General features: G+C 35.1%; 1 protein-coding gene across 1 annotated transcript in view; it reads left to right on the forward strand.

The window, feature by feature from the left end:
* Cdh18 (cadherin 18) overlaps positions 1 to 13,728 on the forward strand; it is a 235,501-nt gene extending 221,773 nt beyond the window's left edge. The window contains exons 10-11 of the mRNA XM_051182583.1: positions 6,858 to 7,109; positions 13,223 to 13,728. Of these exons, the coding sequence (XP_051038540.1) occupies positions 6,858 to 7,109; positions 13,223 to 13,713 (743 nt within the window). The 3' untranslated portion in view covers positions 13,714 to 13,728. The remainder of the gene's footprint in view (positions 1 to 6,857; positions 7,110 to 13,222) is intronic.
* The last annotated feature ends 2,189 nt before the right edge of the window (positions 13,729 to 15,917 follow it).

The raw sequence follows: 15,917 nt of genomic DNA on the forward strand, positions 1-15,917 counted from the left end.
ACCACATTCTCTCCATCCATCCTTCGGCATTTAGGTTGCTTCCAGTTTCTGGCTATTACAAATAATGCCACTATGAACATAGTCCTTGTTGTATGAATGTGCATCTTTTGGGATACTCCCTCAGCCTAGACACATGAGGGAGGGCCTGGGCCCTACTCCAAATGATATGACAGATTTTGAAGACTCCCTGTGGAAGATCTCACCCTCCCTGGGGAGCAGAAAGGGAATGGGATCAGGGTTGCTGGAGGGGGAAAAGGGAGGATGGGAGTATGTAGGAACTGTGATTGACATGTAAAACAAGCTTATTTCAAATTTAAATAAAAAAAATAGTAAAGAAAGAGAGTAATTGTAAAATTGTAGCAAGAAGTAGGGTAAAACTTGTTGACTGATACCAGGTTTTCCTTTAGGGACCGTCCTTTGTAACTTGTAAAATTTTAAGTTTAGCACCAAAATTCTCCATTGAACAAGTCTAACTTCTTAGTTTTTCATCTATAACAACTGACTTGTAGTTAGGCAAACTATCAGCTGACAAATCACTAATGGACTGTGCTGGGGATCTGTTATTAGGACAGCTTTGTTCATGCCTTGCCTAGTATGTAGGAATTGCCTACTACTCTAATGTAAAGTCATTCTTAGTCAGCCATGGGAGATCTGATTGATTTCATAAACTTACTATTGGGTCTTTAGGGATGACATTATTTAATGTAGATATTTGCAAGACTACATACTAGGTTAATTCTAACTGCAAAATATATTCATAAATCCTACATATTTTAGATATGAAAGAGGCCATCAATACTTTTGTACAGTAATATATAAGCCGTTCACAGGGTACTGAAGCACATTGCGTCATTAAAATTTAAATAACATTTTATTTTGTGGATATGTGCATGAATAAGCATTTTATGCCACATTTTATAAATTCCTATTGTTGTATATTTACTATACTTTTAATGCCAATACTGTAGGTCATGCTGTACTGAGAATGTTTTAGTTTAGAATATGTAAGTTTCTCAGTCTGTTTACCATTCCTGGTCACAAATGCTGCATCAAATAAGATGTGCAAAGGCATTATCCTTATTAGAAATGATGATGGTAATTTCATAACATAAATACCTAATACACGTAATTCTCTACCTTCCTTATTTGATATGTATTTTCAAGCTATATGTTTAATCACATTTTTTAAAATAAATTCCTTCCCCAGGAAAGTGTATATTAATTTGTTTTTCAAGACAAAATGTTGAGTTCTGAAATCATATGTGTAATAGTAGCAATTATACAGACTAAGCAGGTTTTATTCTTGTATTTATTAATATATATAAACACAGGTATTCCTAAGCTATATATCACAAATTAAAGTACAGATATTTAATATTTATGTACATATATATGATTTTTTAATTTTATATTATACATTTAAAAAAACACACCAGATATTTGAAAGGGATCAAGGGTAAGAAGGTACATAGTAGCTAAAAAGGTTAAGATGAATGTATTAAAGAAATGAATGATGTAATTATATTTTAATCTCAAAATTTTTGAAAATAATATAAATTATTTTGTAAATATTAGGTATAAAATATTAACTAAAATTTAAATCATAAATTACTTTGCCTTCATTGTTTTTAATTGTTTCTTTACAATGATAATTTTTATTCAGAAAATATACAATAAATTGCTTATGATATAATTTTTAAAAATGATGTGACAAGACTTTGATGATCTCCCCATGGGAAGCCTTACCCTCCTTAGGAAGGGAATAGGATGGCCTTTGATGGAGGGAATAGGAGGACAGGAGGGAGAGGGAACTGGGATTGGTATGTAAAATAAGATTGTTTTTAATTTAAATAAAAATTAATAAAAATATTTAAGTGAAAAGGCTAGTAATGGTTTGTATGGGGACATTTTAAATTGTATTAAATGAAAACTTTAAGCAGACATTTTATATGGAATGATTTCTGTCCTGATTCTGTAGCTTTTAATGTAGCTTGCAATGTTCTTTCTTTCAAATTTCACAGTGCATTGGTATTGCAATGCAGTTACTTTGTTTGAGACACATTAGAATCATTGGGAGCTTTTCAGAGCTTATTTTATATTTCTTTAGCATTGTCAGCTGCAAAGCAGTCAATATCCCCATAGTTTTATTTTTGGCCTTCAAATAAGAACTCACAGCTGGTGCTGTAATGTGCTTAATTTCTCCATCGAGCATAAACATTTAAAATTCTGTTTTTATCCACAGGGTTTCAAGAAAACATTTAGTGATTTCTCCCATTCCTAAACAAAATAGTGCACACATAATCGCCCCTAAGTTACAAACCAAGCATCAGAGATCCTCTAATGGATGTGGCAGCCACTGTGCCCTGCTGAGTCACTTAACTCCTCTCAACAAGGAGCTGGGACATGTTTTAATTCTACTGTGCCTCTCTTTCCTTTACCGGTGAAGTCTCAGGGTCACCAGCTACTAACATTTATCTGGCTTCACCTGACAGAACTGCGCTGTCCTCTTGCTGTGGATTTCCAGAGCATGTATTCTACAAAGTTGAACAGTGTGTGTACCGTCTGACCCCCAAGTAGGATGTGTGAATTTCTCCTGGAGCAAGGAGTCTTAGCAGATATTTTGGTATAGATAGAAAGTTTTGCTTTTGTTCTCTCGGAAGGTTTCAAGCATTGCTGACTTTTCTGTGTTGCTTTTATGCAGCCGTTTTCATCTGCCTCCGTGGCTTTCTAACCCACGCTGTCTCTCACTTTTTCCCACCCACTCACAATGAGAACAAAAGAAAGTTGACTCATATGCTCTAAGAAAACAAAATTTAAGAAAAAAAATAATAAAATAAACAAAAAATAACAATTCTATTTTTAGCATTCCATACATGTTGCCTTGTTTTCTTGAAAACATAGTCAGACGTATTTTTGCCTCATACTCGCTGCATAGAGACATGACCCTGCAGGAGCAATCTGACCCAACACCTTCATACATGCCAGTGAGCATTTCAACAAATAGTTTTAATTATTTTTTACTTAAATTAAAAACAATCTTATGTTACACGCCAATCCCTGTTCCTCTTCCCTTCAGTCTTCCCCCCCCCCCCCACACACACACACACCATCTCCCATTCACCTCAACACTCTTCCAAGAGGGTAAGGACTCCCGTTGGGATCATCAAAGTCTGTCACATCATTTGGGATAGGACTTAGGCCCTCCCCTGTCTATCTAGGCTGAGAGAATATCCCTCCTAGGCAGTGGGCTACAGAAAATGCCTTCCTGCACCAGGAATAAATACTGGTTCCACTACCAGAGGTGCCATAGATTGCCCAAAACCTCAACAGAACAGACTAAAGAGTTTCTTCAGGGAGTAAACATCCATAAGAAACTAAAAGTTTTTTTTTTCTTCCCCAATAACTCATCTTAACCATCATTTTAATGCTAAATATAATTCCCTAAAGAGTTCATATATAAACATCAATCACACTTACCTATTCCTACCATTATATTATTATACCATACTCATGGATTATTTAGTATTCAATGTTTGGGTTTTGAATTTGAACACACAACAGCACCATACTTAACTACCCCCTTTTCTTTCTCCTCATTTTCTTTTGTGACATGTTTGCCAAAATAATTCATGGAGATTCACCTGGCCATGACCCAAGCTGGCTATGACCCTGAACATTCCTTTCTTCCTCTTCAGTGCCAGTATAAATTGGCATCCACTCACTTTACTGTATTTTATAACAATAAATTTTTATTGATTTCCCAGTCTCCTCTGAAGGCTTTATCTATAAGACACATGAATAAAGTATAGCAAATACTACATAATTTCCTACAATTATTTACAAATATAAAGTCAGATTTATTAGAGTGTTGTGTTTATTTGCAATGTAAAGGTTCACGAAGAATAAGGGTGGCAGATGGTCAAAGGGATGGCATTGTGGGGTGCAAACGCAAACATACTGATTTGTTGGATGATAGGTTGGTGTTCTGGCAGACAGGCATGTGAGGCCACAGGATGTTTGAAGAGACAGATCCAGGGTTGAAACACTGAGATTGTAGTAGTCATACTTGGGATTTTCTTTTCTTTTTTTCTTGGGGGGTAGGTAAAAGATAAAGGAGGAGTGAGCCTTTACCAGATAGTCTAGAGATTATGCTGTGGACAGAGTGCACCTTAGGCTGGTTCATTTGGATTTTATTTTATATACCATGACATTATAATTAGAAACTAATAGAAGATAAGCTCCTACATAGTAGAGTTCCTATCAAAAGATATTACGTTAAGTGAAGCTTTACAGGACACACCCAGATGAAATCGTTTCATTTGTGGTCTCTAAGAGTTAAATTATGAAGAACTCTAACAGTTGCCCTTGAACTAGGAAGCTGTCTGGATGAGGAGGTATTTCTCAGCTGCCTTCAGATAAATAACAAAGAAAACCAAAACATGAGCTCTAATTAGTGGCACACTGCTGAGAATCTCAATTGTTTCTTCCCTAGTATGGGGTTTAGGAAGATTGTTTGTGTGGTCTGTTTTACTATCCTTTGTGTGAAAAATATCTTTCATACTTCATTATAAATAAAATAATCCCATTGAAATGGCATGGCTAGGAATCTGTGTATATTGCTTTTTTTTTTTTTTTTTTTTTTTTTTTTTTTTTTTACCTTCAGGAACATATGATTTTCATACTTTCTAAGATATGTTGGAATTTAAAATGGATTTTTATTAGCCACTGAAAATATTTCGAAGCATGTCTCATTTAACTTTAAGTCGATTTAATTTACTAAAAGTAGTCAGATATTAGGATCCACTATGGGTGATTTTCTTTTACATATATGGAAACATGAAGTTCATAAAAATAGCTCAATACATTTTATCCAAACTCTATGCCCAAAAGTAATTTGCATTGTACTATTCCTATTCTGTAACCTTCTATCATTATTGAAACAGAGGTTGAAAGACAGTCTTTAATTCAACAATATGTTTTACTATAAATGAAAAATCCCACAAAAAATTATTCATCAAAAACTATCCTGGCATTACAAAGCTCCATAAGTAAAGCTATTATATTTGATAATGTTACATTTCAAAGGCTTGGAATTTCACTATTTCTAAGTCATCACAATATTTTACATTCTCCACATCAAATTTCACATCAGTGCTCATTCCTCCAACAGGCTTGCACATGTTCTTTCCTGAATAAGAAATTAGTTTGTAGAGGCAGGCACATATCTGTGAGTTTGAGGCCAGCCTGGTTTACTGAGTGAGTTCCAGGACTGCTGCCAAAGCTACAGAGAAACCCTGTTTTGAAAAAACTACAAAAAAAAGCAAAAAGAAAGAAATTTGTATATGAATAAACACTATACTATTTTGAAGAAGTAGAGCAAATGTGTGGGTATTTCTGCACTGAACTGATTGATAGTGCTGGTACTGAAAACGCAGTCACCTTAATTATGTTCTGAAAGAAATTCACCAGTTTCTGGAATTACTTAGAGATCTTCTGCTCCTCTAACTCTACACCTGACAAGTGGTCTCCTTGTTATCTCAAAATGATTTGTCATATTTTTTCTATATTTATTATCATATTTGGTGACATTCTCTACACTCATAGTATTGTGTTAAAATGCCATTTTGAAGCAGTAGACATAATTTGTGTGTAATATGTCAATGCTTTAAATGAAGATATTAATGAAGATTTTATATACATGTATATAGTGAATGCTTTTAAGATGATGTATCTTTATTTGATAGCTCTATATTCTCTTTATCTCCCTCTATATCTATCATCTTTTTCTGTCTATATATTTATCATCCTATGTACATATTTACTACCATTTAACACATATCTTATATTTGTGAGTTTGTATGTTTTTTTCCAACTTTGATATTCATTCCTGATGTTTGTTGCTCATGTTCAGTGAGTGTTGTACCAAGTACCATTTTGTTGCATCAGAAGCTTCTTATTTTGCTTTGCTAAGCCTTTCAGGGTGAAAGGCTATTGCTTCTTGAAATCTCTTATCTTTTCCAATGTCAGTTCCTTAGCTGAAAGAAATAAAAGGTTTATGTCACCATTTCATAAAGCTTCTATAAGAAAACTCAAAGTACCATGAAATTATCTTTGATTTATTTTATTATTAATCACAGTTAACTGCAATTCTAGTGTTTATCCTCATCAAAAGTACAAACTACCAGTTGGTTCAGTGTTGTGGCACACATGGTCCACAACTAGGTAAGATCATTAATATATCCTTGCTATAGCCTGCATAGTACCTTCTGTCAGTATACAAGACAGTGTGTGTGTGTGTCGGGGGGGGGGTAGTTCAGGTTTCATTTCATCTTGGTTCCTTGGTATTCTCTATAAAGATGTGATCTCTTCATTAAGAATCTTGCTGTCTTGTTTCATTGGTGTCTTACTGTCTTGTTTAGTTGTACATTCAAGATCAATGGAAATACAGTAAACTGAAGAGTTTGCTAAAAGAATAGAAGCATCTGCCCAGTCCTTTGCTACCTCAGTGTTTCTGTTGTGGAAGTTTCCTATGGCTCTCTCCTGGCTTGATGGCACTTTTACATTTTAATTGCTTTGGCTACGTTGTCTATGTCCAAAGTTTTTATTGTTTTACCTTCTTCTGTGTTATGCCACTCTATTTCTTTTCCTGGAGTGAGGTCAACTAACTTTTTGAATATGTTTCTCAGTTTGAGGACCAATATTTACTATCCATTTAATAATTGTCCATTCTTGTTGTTGTAGTGTCCATTTTATAAAGCTGGAAAAATTACATACACCTATTGTATCCATTAAAGGAAATGTGAATCTTTAATGGCAGATTTACTAAGTCTATTTTGTTTTGCTTATGTCTATCATAGATAACACAGCCAGCATTCTGACAAGGCGGAGGAGATTTAGTCGAACTATGCAGGATGTGTATTATCTGCCCATTATGATCTCTGATGGTGGAATCCCCTCTCTCAGCAGCAGCAGTACCCTCACCATCAGGGTTTGTGCATGCGAGAGAGATGGGCGAGTGCGGACCTGCCATGCAGAAGCCTTCCTGTCCTCCGCTGGTTTGAGCACAGGAGCCCTAATCGCTATTCTTCTCTGTGTTGTCATTCTCCTTGGTAAGTAGCTGCAATTCTGATAAGTTTGGCAACTCTGTGAAGGAATTGAAGAGTAAGGAATACATAAATGTTTAAGAAACATGACAGTGTGGATTTTCTTGTTATGAACTTTCATGATACTGATGTTAGGAATTCTTTGCTATGGTATTCATCAGCATAACCTGAGTCAATCGAAAGAAAAAAAAATGGCAATGGAAATCTTCGGGTAAAAGTCAAAAATCTTTGATGCTTAAATATTTGAGTGAGTCTGGACTGTATCAAGGAAAATTGAGCCTTGCTGAAGATGCCCTGGGCCCTGATTAGCTTTGCACACCAGAGAAACACTTTGTGCAACAATATAGCAAAAATATGAACTCAGGTAGGAAAGAGCAGGAATGAACTGGATGCAAGCATGTTGAGTTTGGAAAGGAAAGAAAAATGTGAAGAGGGAAGAATAAAGATATCAGGAAAAAAGAATAAAAGAATGGGAGGAACCCAGGGAGAGGGGGAGAGGAAGAAAACTAGTAACACATAGTGTCTTAGAAGTTAAAAGAGAAAATGGTGGCAGAGAAAACAGACAGATATATTATACCACAGGTCTACTGATAATGTCAGGAACAGCTTAGAGGTTAAAAACTTTATTCGAAATTATTGATCACATTCATCAACAAAGCAAATGGTGTCTTATTATTTTTTTTTTCTTATTTTACATATAGATCCCAATTTCCTTTCTGTCCCTTCCTCCCTCTCTTTTACCATCCCAAGCCCCCTGACCACACTCCCATCCCATCCCTCCCCCCACACTCCACAACTATTTATTCTTCTGTATTAATACATTGAAGAGAAGAGAGCAGGAAAAGTCATACCTTTGGAATTGTGTTCATACATACAGTGTAAAATTGCTAATTATGACAGGCATTGAAATATGTCTTTAAAAAATTGAAACACACACACATAAACACAGAGAAAACAGGAGAATACAATAAAGGCACCAACAGGAGCTACAAAAGCTCTATTATTTTAAAGGATATCAGAGACTCAAATTTGCAATATTAATATAAATTCTTACCAAAGACTTGTTCTAAAATATAGCTCATTTGGGGAGTCATGTTTTCTCCCTTGTCATTTTATTTATTGTCATATAACTAGATAAACACTCTGTAGTGGTTGGAGTGTTTAGATGTGCATGTAATTTTGAAGTAAATTATATTTTCACATTTTTATTACTTTACATAATATTTTATATAATAAAATATTTTAACCATACTCTATTAACATATTTTAGTTTCTAAGCAACTAATTGTAAATTTGCAAAATTTGCACAGTGTTTAAGAAGAATGAGCGAAGCTATTTGAAATGTTTATATCTAAAATAAAATGTTTTCAAACTTTTTGGTAAAAATTGTAGAATTATAATCCATGCTATCATTAAATAATCATCAAGTTTAATTTATACCTTTTATTGAGTTATAGCTATTCATAAAATAAAGGTCACTAGAGACTTTAGTCATCTATAATTAAAATTAATTTCTAATTACTCTGACTTTTCATGGAAGATATGAGTAACACCTTTATAAAGTAAAAATTTATTTTATGAACCAAAATTCTAATATTAAATATTTAAAGGCAATTTAATTGTAAAACTAATAACCTAATATGTAAAATTATGATTTTATGTTTATTAAAATGTAAGGTTCTATATAAGCATAGTTTCAGTTTGATCAATAATTAATTATGAGCTCAACATTCTTCCTTTCAGATTCTCTTCTATGTATGAACACATGAAAATGAAATGTCAGCTCAGAATATATTAATATTATCTGCCAAATTTCATGATAATTATGTCTGTGGAATTATAAATTACCTTGGTTTAACATCTGATTATATCTTATTTACATCACACTTCTCACCAGACAATGGTGTTTATTATAGAGTATATGCTATAAATGATGCATACATGCATTTATAGTCAGGCTACTCTATGTTTCAACCAAAGTCTTAAACCTTAATTATTTTAAATACATAATTTTAATTATTTTTTTCATATAATATTGCTGGATCACATTATTTTCACCCCTAAATTCCTCTTAGATCCTCTCAATCTCCTAAGAATCCAACTTCAAGATCTGCTCTCTCTCTCTCTCTTTCATCTTGCATTAGGTACAGTTTTTAAAGACTTATTTCATGGAATGAGTGGGAGACCATTTGGAGTTAGACCTTATGATAGATTTAGATAGAGTTCACTACTTACATTAGGGCTGCTAAAACCCACTCAGGTGCCTGTCATTACATTTTCATCCTCACTCTATCATTTGCCAGAGACACCAAGAAAGTTTTCCTAGCCCGCATCTTATCACAAATAGTGAGCAATCCAGGATCTGGCAAAAACTTCTAACAACCCTTCCTGTCTCCAAGGTCACATGAGAGCACATGACTTTGCTGTGACCTCCACTCAGATTGCTCCATAATCTTGAATAAGAATAAATAGAGATTAGGATAGATTAGGTGATATGAGAAATATGATGAACTGGGAAAGATATAAATGGGAAAGCAGAAGCTGGGGACAGGAAAAAGAAGAAAGTGAGAAAGACAGGAAGGCTGAGCAGTTACTGCCAATCTGTTCTCAATTAAATAATCAGGAGAGACTCTTGGTATCCAAGTTGGAAGTTTTTCCATGAAAACTGCCATGATCAGAGGCTGCCAACAGCATTTGTGGAGCTAATCAAAATAAACACTATGATCTATGATTATGCTAGTTCATTTCTACCTCATTCAATACCAAGATATTTTTGGCATATGGAAGAAAGAACAGACATTTTGAGGTAACCACATCTGTGATGTTATCTATTCGCTGGGAATGTGTTGTGATTCAACATACAGTAAAAGCAAATGCAAGCCACAAAAGGAAGCCCCTAAGCAGTCCAATATGAGGATGATAAATAATTGATAGTAAAAAATAACCTGGAAAACCAGTACAAAATTTAGTTACCTAAACTGTGTTTCCCTTGGAGTGAAATTAGTAAATGAAGCAGAAAACATTTGTTTGAATTTTTGTTTATGAAAATATAGTAGCAGGGAGGCTGGAAATTGCTAAGAGGTTCATAGTGTTTGCTGCTATTAGAGAGGACTGACTTCAATTCCTTTCAAAGCATCCATACTCATAAAATTTTAAACTATATAATAATATTAGGGTTCAAAGGCAGTAGCATGTGTGTAGAGGATGGCTACTGTCTACAAAGTGCAGAGTTCAGTCTCCAGCACCATATAAACAAGGCATGGAAGACCACATATGGGAGCTTAGTATTTCTGAGAAGAGACTAGATTTATTGACAATTCAGGATCACCCTATGCTAATAGCAAGTTTGACAAGGCTTGAGCTCCATCAAAACATGTAGCAAAATTACTTAAGTAATACTAGTACCAATGATCTCAAATTCTTTGTAAATTTGAAACTAACAGAGAAAAAGGAAATCTACTGAGGATGAAGTACTAGAGAATGGTACCATTTGAAAAGTACAGCAGTCCCCTAGATTCTGTGCTAGGTTATACAACTAAACTCTACGTTCAAATATCCCAGTATGATTTAGACTTGTAAACAAAGAAGGCTAGTATATAAAATTTATAGGATATATAAAATATAAAATTTGGGATTACTTATTATAAAATGGCATACCCATGTGATGTACATTATTTCAAAGACTAGGTGAATTTTTTTAAAATATTTTCCAAGTTTTCAATATGTTATTTGTTTCTTTAATGTCTCCATATATATTTAATTATTATCTTCACTCATGTTCTTAAAATGGTGTTCTTTTTTCCCATGGGATTTGATTGATAGGTTTTGTTACAGTTTCAAGGGCTCAAAATGTTCTCAAGAACAATATGAAGTACAGTAGTATTCGTGAAACAGAAATTATTTTGTAGGAACACTTAACAGTAATCTTCTTAGACAGGGTATTTATACCACAAGGAGCCTCCAGTCTCCTAGCCTGTCATCACTTTCATGTAAATTTATCTTGTTGACCCCCACCAAGATTCTTTTTGGAATATTTACTTAATGTCACCTGCTTCAAAAATAACTGTTTGACAAATATGCAGGAAAATAGAGAGGACCACAATTCTGTTTATGTTAGTTATCCCATCTGATATAACAAAGTTGCCTGTAACTAAAGAGATAATGTATGCCTTAATGTCATACAAATATAAATGTCTTTCCATTTCACTCTGAAAATTGTGTAGGCTGTGTAATTATCTAGGTTTTTACTGTTGCATTATGTGTTATGTATTAGATATGGGAGTCACAGGTTACTAACAAATAATCCTTCCTCAGAAGAAAAACAGTAGGTTCAAGGTTTAAATAACTACTTACTACTATATTTTAAAGAAACATAGATCTTGAGGATATGGAACGGTGGCCCAGCAGTTAAGGGTACTTGTTCTTTTTGCAGAGAACACAGATTTACTTTCTAGCATCCATATAACATATAACAGGAGTTCCAGCACTGTGTTCTGCTGCCCATGGGTCATAGGCACCTATAAAACTCACTTACATGCAAGTAGCTATAACACTTATACAAATACAATTAAAATAATCAAATCAAAATAAGATATATCATGAATATTTTTTTAAATTTTTTCATAGTAGACACATACAAGAAATAGCAACTTAAGAAACATAGCATTATCTTCCATGTTTCATTATGTAACCGTAAGACACAGATATTGAAGCATTTACATTATGAAGGATACAAATGATGCCTCACTAAGTCTGTAATAGTGTTGATTACTTCTTCCTTGTTTATGTGCATCCTTTCTATAACAAAGATTAACTGAAATATCTTTTCCAATTGCTAAAATGTGAGGCATAAAACTCCGAGAAATGACCAAAGCCAAGGTTTCTTTCTATTACTATCCAATGTTGGTGAAAGGCCCTGAGGCACAGTCCAGTTTGTCATGTGCTTGAAAATGTGTGCATAACATGTATACACAATGTTTTTATCACCAAGTAGGAGATTTGACTACAAATAGAGAGGGAGGAGTGATAAGAAAGGGGGTCAAGACCAGGCTGCAGAGACCCATAGAGACAGCTGATCTGAACAAGGGTGAGCTCATGAACCCCCAGATTGATAGCTGGGAAACCAGCATTGGACTGACCCAGAACCCCTGAACATGGGTCTCAGTTGGAGGGCCTGAGCAGGCTGTGAGACTTCTGACAGTGGAACCAGAATGTATTCCTAGTGCATGACAGGACTTTGGGGGTACATTCCCCATGGAGGTATACTCAACCTAGTAACAGGAGAGAGGACTTAAACTCTACTCCAAATGACTTGGCAGATTTTAGTGGTCCCTCCTGGAAATCCTCACCCTTCCTGTCCAGTGGGTGAGGAATGGAATAGGAGGGAGTTTGGGGGGGCATGGGAGGATGGGAGGGAGAGGGAACTGGGATTGATATGTAAAATAAGATAATAATAATTATTATTAATAATAATAAAAACAACAACAACAATACACATTTTCTTTGGGGGATGACATCATTTCCTATTCTCTCAGATCTTCTACTTAGTATCTTCTTCAGTAAGACTGTTGGCTGTTGCATTATTTTCCTCTCTTCTTATTCTCTGCTTCTTCATTTTACACATGTGTAGAACCAAAACTCTGCTATGAGGAATATCTAAGTTATAAGAATATTGCAAGGTGAACCATTCTTAAATAGCACAAATTGTGCATAAGTAAATTAAAAATATTATTCTGCTTTATAGGAAAATAACAGGTTTACTTATTTTATAGAAATACTTCCTACAAAGTGATTATTTGTGAATTATGAACACAGATTATTTTCCAGCTAAAGATTTCTTTCTATCACACTAGACAATGAATGGTTATTGCTAATACTGCAATGAGTGTCAAGACACAGACACAGTAAAAGAGAACATGGCAATTTCACACAATTGGCAAATCTACAATGGTTTATGAAGATTATCAGTTTCGACATTTTCTGAAGTATCCGAACATCTGTTGGCTCATTTAGTAGTGTGCAGATCAAGGTGGCTGTAGGTCACAGGGACTGGGATTACAGAAACCTGAAGTCCATGCATTATCTCTCTTCTAACTTCATTCCCTTTCCATTTTTTCTAGCTATTGTGGTCCTTTTTATTACTCTGAGGCGCAGCAAAAAAGAGCCCTTGATCATTTCAGAGGAGGATGTGCGGGAGAACGTGGTCACTTACGATGATGAGGGAGGGGGGGAAGAAGACACCGAGGCCTTTGACATCACGGCCTTGAGGAATCCTTCCGCTGCAGAGGAGTTCAAGTACCGCAGAGACATTCGGCCAGAAGTGCAGCTCACTCCTAGACACCAGACATTGTCCACCCTGGAGAGTATAGATGTTCAGGAGTTTATTAAGCAAAGACTGGCAGAAGCAGACCTGGACCCCAGCGTGCCCCCTTATGACTCTCTTCAGACTTACGCCTATGAGGGTCAGAGATCAGAAGCTGGGTCTATCAGCTCGCTGGACTCAGCCACCACCCAATCAGACCAGGATTATCACTTCCTTGGAGACTGGGGGCCAGAATTCAAGAAGTTAGCAGAACTCTATGGAGAGATGGAATCTGAAAGAACAACTTAGGTGGTCAACTTTTTTCTTTTTTTTTCCTTTCTTTCTTTTTTCTTTTTTCTTTTCTTTCTTTCTTTTTTTTTTTTTTTTTTTTTATTTGTTTTGGAGCTTTGTAGAATTTGCTTCCTGACCAAGTGGAGATCTGACCACAGTATGACAAGGAAGTCGAGCAGAAACAGTACTTGGAACTGAGCAAGCTGTACACAGCTCCTGTAGAAACAAGTGCCCTTTTTATGATCAAAAGTGGGTTGTTCAATTGGAAGAAAGTCAAATATTTACAAAAAAATACGGAAAAATAGCTGTTGTTCCTTGTGTATATTTTCAAATGCTCAATAAAGTCTACGGTACTGTTTAATTAAGAATATATGAACTAAGCCAAACAATGAATATTTCTTTCACTATGTTATGATTTCTTTTTCCTAAAGCAAAATTTAAAGCGGGGGGGGGGGGTGGCTTAATAACACTGTCGGACGCCTACAGTGTAACACGCTGCCCATGGAAGAATACAGAGGTAATCACAGCCTCCTTTGCTACTTTTCTGGGTGGACCTTTGAGATCCCTGGTCTGTTATTGTGACAGATCTCATAATCCTTGTCCCGTGCTTAAATTACATGAGGTATTCCCAACAAACCAGGAAACTCTGTCATGGACTTGAATATTTCATTTCCCTGTGCCCTCCCCACTTCTTTTCTCCATACAAAGATTATGGAGCATGGGGATTCGCTGCCTGCACTCTAACATATGCAATTTCAGTGCACTGGTCATGCACTGTTCTCAGCTTGGAGACCAAGGTCTCTGTCCTGTCCATCATCCTTTATGTTAACAGGGGACACTCTGTTTTTAAATTGATGGAATGAATAGACTCCGGTAATCAGATTATGTCAGGGAAGTTTTGATTTAAAAAGAAAATTATTACAAATCTCGTTCTGTATAAAACGTTACTCTCTCTCCCTTTTGATTCCCTGCTTATTTTTGTACATTTATGTATGAAAATGATTGTCAAAGGTTCTGCAGTTCTCCATAGTTCATGCATTTCCATTACAGGTAGTCATCAATAATATGTAAGTCACGGTTAGTCTGATCACTTTATGGTATATCCTGTTGTGTATCCACCTTCATCCTTCATGTGGATTCAGATTTTCTCAGTTTCCCTGGTTAGTCCTTGCACATGTGGTATTTATAGGAAGATATGTAGGAGCAGGCCAAAGAAATTGAGCAATCATATATATGACCCCTGAACAGATCACCCATAGTCTGAATTTCTATTTCACCAACTGCAGTTTGGAAATGGCAGTGGCTTCCCTGCCTACCTCACAGGGCTGTTGTGAGGACATATTCGGCCATGTAGAACCACTTTGCAAAGTGCAAAGTATTCTGGTACTTAACGACTTGCACATTCTACTTTACCAATACTATTACTTTCAAAATATGTATTTGCATACATTTCAATAGATAATGATCTTATGATGAAAACAATTTTTATGAAATCTTCAAGGGTCAAGCTATTGTTAACATAAATATGTAATAGCAAGTTAATAATTTTAATATTTTCCATATGAACTCATTTTCTTTACAACTTCTGGGGCTTTTAAATTTTATAAAATAATATTTCTTTCCTTTGTTTGGGGGGGCTTTATGTAAAAAATTATATAGAACATCAAGGTACTACTCTTCAAAATTACCTCATCTATGTATTCCTGGTAAATTGGAATTTATAAACATATGAGATATAAAGTATTTGAAGGAATAGATTTTTTTTCATTTAATCTTTAAATTTACTAGAATATAATGTTCCCAAAAGGTATATGATGTTTTCTGATCCTACCCTTGTGCAAACTTTGGGACTGTGCCTCTGTTTGAATCTGCCTTGTGCTGTCATGTTTCTGTTTTGAGGTTTGGAAACTGAGTTTAATTTGAATAATTCTCAGTTTGTGTTCTAAGCCTGAGGAATAAAATGGAAACAAAGCTTTTTACAACATCTTAGCTTCCCAGATGCTGTGTTATCAGTTCTTTAAACATCATAATGGGGTGCATTTTTGTGTAAGTATACATCAAAAGACACAGAGAGGCTGGAGGAACAACAGCCTCAGGAAGCCCATGTCTGATTATGCTAAGGAGGAAGCATTCTCTACTGAGGAGAAAGTAATCCTTGAGAAATGAAGTGAATCTAGATGGCATCTCTCTTGATTTTGATATCACCACAAGGGTCCAATTTT

The sequence above is a fragment of the Phodopus roborovskii genome, unplaced genomic scaffold (genome assembly GCF_943737965.1).
Source record: "Phodopus roborovskii unplaced genomic scaffold, PHOROB, whole genome shotgun sequence".
NCBI classification, from domain to species: domain Eukaryota; kingdom Metazoa; phylum Chordata; class Mammalia; order Rodentia; family Cricetidae; genus Phodopus; species Phodopus roborovskii.